A 7,716-nucleotide genomic window follows, 5' to 3' on the forward strand; every position below is an offset into this window, starting at 1 on the left:
TGTATGTAACTCTTTACAAAAGCAAAATCCCTTATTTTGGCTGCTGATCCCTTATTTTCGAGGCTGCTGGTCCCTTACTTTCAAATCTGTAAGTTGACAGCTATGGTTGGACTAGATGACTCTCTGGGTCCCTTCCAACTCGACAACCCCATGGCTCTGTCCTGCTCAAGGAAGCTCTGGGCTGCCTTCACCTGAAAAGTGCTTGCCCCCGCCTGGGGAATGGGGGGGGCCACAAAAAGAGACAGTCTATTGCTCAAAGCTTTGCATCATCTCCACACACACCCACACCAGATTAGTATTATGGATGATCCATCCAGCTCCGCCTCCCTTTCAGGCATGTCAGAGTCAGACCCAACTTTGGGGGGGGGGCAGGGGGGCATCCCTGCCCCTCCCAGGCCCTGATGCAGCTGGCTAGGTCTCTGCTCTCCTGGGGGATGCCAGCCTGCACCTGGACCCCAGCCCTCCCGTTCATGCGGGAGGAGGTTGCCTAGCAACGCCCATCACTGGTGCTTAGGAAGCAAAAAGGGAGAGAGCCCTTAACTGCCTCTTTGCCCCCACCTGCCAGGAGGGAGGGGTCAGTCTCCACTCAGGGGCCGGAGCTCGGGGGGGGGGGCAGAGATACGAAGCCTTAACAGGATGCCATAATTCTAGGTTTTCCTATTTCTTCCTTAAACTTTTTGATTTTTATTATTTAGTTTATTTCTGTAAGATAACATTTCTTGTCGATTACTTCTCCTTTCAGGGATTTCATTTGTTTTGTGTAATTACGTGGGCAGAGATGGCTCTTATGACGAGTGCATTCGCGAGCGGAGGCACACAGAATCGTGGGTCAGAAGGGACTCCCAGAGGTCATTCCTGCAACGCAGGAATCGCAGCTCCAGAATCCCTGATGGACAGCCGTCCAGGCTCGGCTCTGAAGTCCAAAGCGATTCCCAGAACCGTAGAGCTGGAAGGGACCCCCGAGGCTCATCTAGACTGCAACGCAGGAATCCCACCCCCCACGCCAGCCCCCAGGCTGCACCAGAGGCCGTGTGCCTCGTAGGCCGGGGGACTCAGCCTGGCAGCTGTAACTGTGGGGTGGGCAGCCTCCTCACTGGCTCAGGTGGGGTGTGTGGGGGGGTGGCTAAGGCTCGGCCCCCTCCCTCTCCGCCTCCTCCTCGGTCCCCCACTCCCGCATCTGCCACTCCAGGCGCTCCAGGCGCAGAGCCACCTTAAAGGCGCTGGATTCGAGTCCCGCCAGGATTCTGGCCAGCTTGGTCTGCAGGGCGTCCAGGCCCTCTTCCAGGGCGGCCGTCCGGCGCTCCTCCTCCTGCAGCTGGGCGATCTCGGCCGCCTCCGCGTTGACGTCCAGCTTGTCCATCTTGAGCAGGATCTCCCTGCCCTTGGCCTCCAGCATGGCCTTGGCACTGGGGAACTCGGCCAGCACCTCCGTCAGGTCCTCCTTCGACAGGCAGAAGAGGTCCGAGAAGCCGATGCTCTTGATGTTGGCTGTGCGGCGGTTCCCGGACTTGTTCCCTGGGGGGGGGAGGGGGGCAATGGGGTCAGCGGGGGCCTTGAGAACATAAGCGGAGCATGCAGGATCAGGCCCCTGGAGGTGGGAGGAAGAGGCCAAGAGGCAGAGAGGAGTCCGGCTGGTGAAGAAGCCAGGGGGGTCTCCCCCTCCTGCTGACACAAGCTCCCCTCCCCTCTCAGTCTCCAGAAGAGGCATGGAAATGGCGGAGGAGAGGTTGGGGACACACAGATGCCGGATGGAATTCCTCGGGAGAAACCTCGGAGAGGAGGGGGCTGAGGCAGTGGGGGGGGGGCTTCCGTCTCAGCAACTGCGTCACGGGGGCAAGACCCACTGGAGACAAGATGCTTATGTGTTGCTAGACTGGTGACTGGGAGTGGCCGCTGAGACCATATAGCACTGGTCTTGAAAGACCAACACTGGCTCCCAGGACGTTTCCGAGCACAATTCAAAGTGTATTAAGAGGTGAAGGCTAGAACAATGTTGATTTAGAAACTAAGGAGTTAACAGCTGTAATGAATATGTGATTAAGAAAAGAAAGGTTAAAAAGTGCATAGAAATTGGGGAAAGGATTTGCTGAATTGACTTAATTAGAGAATGGAATACAGAAAGGGGAGGTATGAGGAGGTCGGGAAAGTAAGTTTTATGAATATAAGGGATGGAAGCTATACCTGTTTTGTATGTGTGTTTTTTCTTGTTTGGACTGTATGTATTGTTATTGTTTTTGTTTTTATTGTTTTGTCTATTCTGTTTTATATAAATTCCTAAACTTTAATAAATATATTTAAAAAAAAAAACAACAAAGTGTATTAAGAGGATGCTGGCGAGGTTGAACCTTTCTGTAAAAAAGGATTTCATTCTTCCCAAAAGGAAACCTTCCTCTGCGGGTTAATATGAAGAGGATGCCAGTGAGGTTGAACCTTTCTGTAAAATAAAGTCTTACTGAGACCATATAACACCAGTCCTGAGAGACCTGCATTGGCTCCCATTACGTTTCCCAGCACAAGTCAAAGTGTTGGTGCTGACCTTTAAAGCCCTAAACGGCCTCGGTCCAGTATACCTGAAGGAGCGTCTCCACCCCCATCGTTCTGCCCGGACACTGAGGTCCAGCTCCGAGGGCCTTCTGGCAGTTCCCTCGCTGCGAGAAGCAAAGCTACAGGGAACCAGGCAGAGGGCCTTCTCGGTAGTGGCACCCTCCCTGTGGAACGCCCTCCCACCAGATGTCAAAGAGAAGAACAACTACCAGACTTTTAGAAGACATCTGAAGGCAGCCCTGTTTGGGGAAGTTTTTAATGTTTGATGTTTTATCATATGGGCCAGGGGATAAATAATAAATTTATTATTATTATTATTACTATTGTGGGGTCTCAGGAAAAGTCACAGAGGCCTGTTCTTGTCCTGTTTTTTTGGTTAGCCTAACTGATTTTGCTTCTGTAAAAAACTGCCTCCTTTAGAATTTAGGAGGGTGAGCCACGCTCATGTGAAGACCAGATAACGTTGCTAGGCGATTTCAGGAAAACCTCCCTTTGCCAGGCAACTCTCCCCGTCAAGGTCTCCAGGCAGGGTGTCCTGTTTCCATTAGTGCAAGGAACCTCGAGGGGGGGGGGAGGGAGGGGGGAGGCCTATAAAAAGCATGAACAAAGCTATTTGTCGCGGCTTCACCATCACGCTGGTGAGTGTGGCTTGTCTGCTCTGTTTTACTCAGCTGAAAAAATGAGTGATTATGGGAATCTCCTCTGTCTGTGGCAGGCATCCTCAAACTTGGCCTGCCAGATGTTTTGGGACTACAATTCCCATCATCCCTGAGTAAAAGTTTGAAAGCATGTCAAAGTGCAAGTAGATCAATAGGTCCCGCTCCGGCAGGAGCGTTTCCGTGCGCTGCTCTGGTTCGCCAGAAGCGGCTTAGTCCTGCTGGCCACATGACCCGGAAGCTGTACGCTGGCTCCCTCGGCCAATAAAGCGAGATGAGCGCCACAGCCCCAGAGTCAGTCACGACTGGACCTAATGGTCAGGGGTCCCTTTACCTTTACCCTTTAGGTAGCCGTGTTGGTCTGCCATAGTCGAAACAAAATAAAAAAACTCCTTCCAGTAGCACCTTAGAGACCAACCAAGTTTGTTATTGGTATGAGCTTTCGTGTGCATGCACACTTCTTCAGATGCGGATTTCGAATTTCTGACCATTATGCTCATTTGCCTTAAGTGGCAGTAGAGCTCTGCTGGATGAAATTGCCTCTGGTCTATTTTGGGGGGAACTCTGCAATGTGCTTCAGTTTTTCCTCCACACACGACACCCTCTCCCCCCAGCTCACCTTTGATGTTGATGATGCTGATCTCCCCAAAGTAGAGCCCCTCTCCCAGCACGGCGTACTGGGTGACCCCGTCGTCGGCCACCACGGCCAGCTTCCCCTCCCGGATGAAGTACATCTCCCGGCCCACGTCGCCCTTCTTGCAGACGTACTCCCCGGGGCTGTAGACCTGGGGCTTGAGCTTGAGGACCAGCTCCTCCAGCAGGCTCTGCTCGCAGCTCTGGAAGATCTGCACCTTGCGGAGGGTGGGCAGGTGGACGCTGACGGCCACCTCGGCCCGCAGGCGCTCGGGAAGGTGCTGCAGGATCTGCAGCTCGTTGGTCATCTTCTTCTCCATCTGCAGGTGCTGGTACCACTCCACCACGCGGTTCTGGAGGCGGCGGTTGGGGCAGTGGGTGCGCAGGTAGCCCTTGACCAGGTCCGAGTTGGGGACGAAGGCGTCGTCCGCCTGGTTCATGTTGGAGATGACCGAGGTCATGCTCCCCATGATGGTGGCGAAGCCCATGACGGCCAGCAGGAAGTCGGCCGCCATGAAGAGGAACTCCTCCTCGCGGTGGGGCATGGGCGTGTCGCCCACTGTGGTGAGGATGAGGGTGGAGAAGTAGAAGCTGTAGAGGTACTGGCGGAGCAGGCGCTCAAAGCCGGGGATGCTGACGTTGGGGTAGACCCACTCGTCCGCCCCGTAGCCCACGTAGCCCGAGAGGGCGAAGTAGACGCAGGCGTTCCAGTGGATGGTGATGAAGACGTAGAGCATCAGCTTGGAGATGCGGAAGGAGTTGGGGTGCGCCGTGCGCGTCTCGATGCGGTCAAAGGCCTCGAAGAGGCGGGGGCTGCGCAGGAAGCGGTTGGCCCGGACGGCGGGGGTGGCCAGGCCCAGGCGCAGGTAGAGGAGGTCGGTGGGCAGCACCGAGAGGAGGTCCAGCAGGAAGGCGGAGGAGCAGGTGTAGTGGCGCGAGATCTTGGAGCGGTCCTGGATCAGGATGCCTTGCTCCAGGAAGCCTGGGGGGAGGGGGGAAGGAGATGGGTCAGAGGAGACCCTCGGCCCCAGGCAGAGGACCTTAAGGTTCATGAATTACCATAGTTGAGAAGTCCCGGGCCCTAAGGAAGTCAGACTATCCTCCACCAGGGCCAGGGCCTTTTCAGTGGTGGCTCTGACCTGGTGGAATGCTCTGTCCCATGAGACCAGGGCCCTGCAGGATTTAACCTCCTTCCATCGGGGCCTGTAAGACAGAGCTATTCCGCCTGGCTTTCCATTTGAACTCAGCCTGATCTTTTACTCCCCTTCCTTCCCTTTTCATGAAGATTCCCCGCTCTGGGATCCCACAGCTAATTCTCCCCTGGCCTCCGCGCTGGCCCAAGTGGGACTCATTTAGCCAGCTAGCCCTGGTGATCACCTAATGTTTATTGGATGGATTTTCCCGCTAAATTGATTTTTGAATTCTGAATTTATCATTATTCATGTTTTATACTGAATTTTATGCTGTTTTTTGTTGTAGCATCAATTAATTGTTTTAAATTTGTTGTTAGCTGCCCTGAGCCCGGTTTCCTGAACCGGGAATGGCGGGGTATAAATAAAAATTTATTATTATTATTATTATCTCCATTCCTCTCCAACAAACGGAACAACCTAAGAAGGTCCAGCTGGATCAGGCCAGAGGGTCCCATCCGGTCCCCTCACCCTTCAAAGGTGGGAGATGTAGGGGTCAGAGAGACCCTCTTGATAGGAAAGCAGCCAGGATCGCCTCTCTCTCCGTCAGCACCAGGGCCTGGTCAGCTGGAACCTGATCTTCAAAGGAATAGGCCAAGTATTTCAGCAGATCCAGTGCCGGATTTATGTGTAAGCTAAACAAACTATAGCTTAGGACCCCACTTTTTGGGGGGCCCCCAAAAAAATTAAAGGGGAAAAAACTGGATGTACATTTCCAAAATATAAGATAAAAAACAAATAAAATATAAGCTACATACAGCAACCGTGTTTTGTGTTGTGTAGGCTCCTATGATGTAAGCAATGGCCCCTGTCTGCTAGCCTGCTCCCTCAAATATCACTGGTTTGCTCCTTTCTATATATAGGGTGCCTCCATTCTGCATGGGCTGGTTGCAGGGCAACATGGGCAAATGGCATGAGATACCTATCAGGTGCATAAATTACCATCTAGCATATATTCAACACAAAAACAGCGGCAATTTGTTGTGGACAAAGGACAGCTGGACATATAAAGGGCCTTGTTACCTTCAGTAGCTGAGGGCCACATCAAAGCTAAATCCGGCCCTGAACAGATATTATGGACAGAAGTTTCCTAGTGTTTTTGTTCCCACATTATATATTTCTCTGTTACAAATTTCCAATTATTATCATGGAAGAAGGGCGGGAAGCCAGCTTTTAAATATGTACAGTCGTACCTTGGAAGTCAGACAGATTCCAATCCAGAAGTCCGTTAGACTTCCAAAACATTCAGAAACAAAGCACAGATTCTGATTGGCTGCAGGAAGCTCCAATCAGAAGCCCCCGTCGGACGTTCTCTCTCCCCTTCCTGCAGTTTCCGGCGACTGGGATCCAGAAGCATTGCTACCCATGACTGTGGAGGCAGAACAAAGATATCCTGGCCAGGAACCCTTGATATCTTTCTCCTTCTCCAGGAATTGGTCCAATCTTTTCTAAAGCCATCTAGGCTGGTGGACATCCCTGCGTACTGTGGGAGGGAGTTCCACAGTCTAACGACGCGTTACGGGACGAAAGACTTTCTTCTCTCTGTCCTGAATCTCTCAACGTTCGGCTTCATTGGATGAAGGGGGAGAAGCATTTGCCAGGTGGGGTGCAGGGGGGGCATAAGGAGGGGCGAGGAGAGAGGCCCCGAGGCGGAAAGGCCACTGACCCGTGTAGAAGTGGACCCCGATGTCCAGCAGGTACAGCAGGTCGCAGAGGTAGTCCAGGGCCAGCCAGAGGAAGAGGTATTTGCGCTGCAGCTCAGGGAAGCAGGACCTGCACAGGAGGGAAGGAGAGAGAGATGGGTGGCAGCATCCGAACCCAACAACCCGCCCACTGCAGCAGCAGCTGCCCCAAAGGCCAGGCAGCCCCCTCCAAGCTCTCTCCTTGTTCCTTGCTCCACCCTCCTGCAGACCCCCATTCAGCTCTCCCTTCCCCCCAGGAATATCCCCAAAATGTTAATGGGGGGCAGTTTGCTCTGAAACTCCCTCCCCATCCTAAAATGACCCCCCCCCCAGAACTGCATTCTTGTTTTGCCAGTACCTGAACCCCTGGATTCAAAAGACAAGGAAGGAAATTGCAAAGAAACTTTAGGAGGAACTTCCGGGCATCAAGAGCCCTTTGACAGCGGCACAGAACACCTTCGAAGATGGTGGGCTCTCCTTCAATGGAGGTTTGATGGTCACCTGTCAAGAATTCTTTAGCTGGGATTCCTGAATCAGGGGCTTGGAGTACAGAAGGGGTAGTTGGAGTGGGTTGGAATAGGGAAGTTCAGGGAAGTTTTTAATGTCTGACACTTTATTATTTTTAATATTTTTCTGGTAGCCACCCAGAGTGCTGGGGAAACCCAGCCAGATGGACGGGATGTAAACAATAAAATTATTGTTTTTATTATCCGATGACCCTCGAGGGTCCCTTTTCAGCCCTATGGTTCTCTGTTTCCATGACTTCACCCAATGTCTTTTTGCTGAATGTTTGCCCCCCACCCTCCATGGCTGGATTGTCGGAGTCTGCTTCCCAGGCCTCTTGCTGTTTACTATTTTTCTTACTTTGGTCATCCCCTGGGCTCTCTCTCCTCTGCGTGGAAGGAGATGACTGGCAGATGCAGAAGCAAAGGAAGCATAGAAAGGAAGGAAGGAAGGAAGGAAGGAAGGAAGGAAGGAGGAAGGAGGAAGGAAGGAAGGAAGGAGGAAGGG

General features: G+C 52.7%; 1 protein-coding gene across 1 annotated transcript in view; it reads right to left on the reverse strand.

Moving 5' to 3' along the window:
* Positions 1-750: 750 nt before the first annotated feature.
* The window catches only part of CNGA4 (cyclic nucleotide gated channel subunit alpha 4), a 10,351-nt gene continuing 3,385 nt past the window's right edge, over positions 751-7,716 (reverse strand). The window contains exons 3-5 of the mRNA XM_083631650.1: positions 6,690-6,796; positions 3,820-4,815; positions 751-1,515 (exon numbers count right to left, since the gene is read on the reverse strand). Coding sequence (XP_083487776.1) covers positions 1,124-1,515; positions 3,820-4,815; positions 6,690-6,796 — 1,495 coding nt within the window. The 3' untranslated portion in view covers positions 751-1,123. The remainder of the gene's footprint in view (positions 1,516-3,819; positions 4,816-6,689; positions 6,797-7,716) is intronic.

Source organism: Podarcis filfolensis (genome assembly GCF_964270895.1).
Source record: "Podarcis filfolensis genome assembly, contig: HAP1_SCAFFOLD_61, whole genome shotgun sequence".
Classification (NCBI taxonomy): Eukaryota; Metazoa; Chordata; class Lepidosauria; order Squamata; family Lacertidae; genus Podarcis; species Podarcis filfolensis.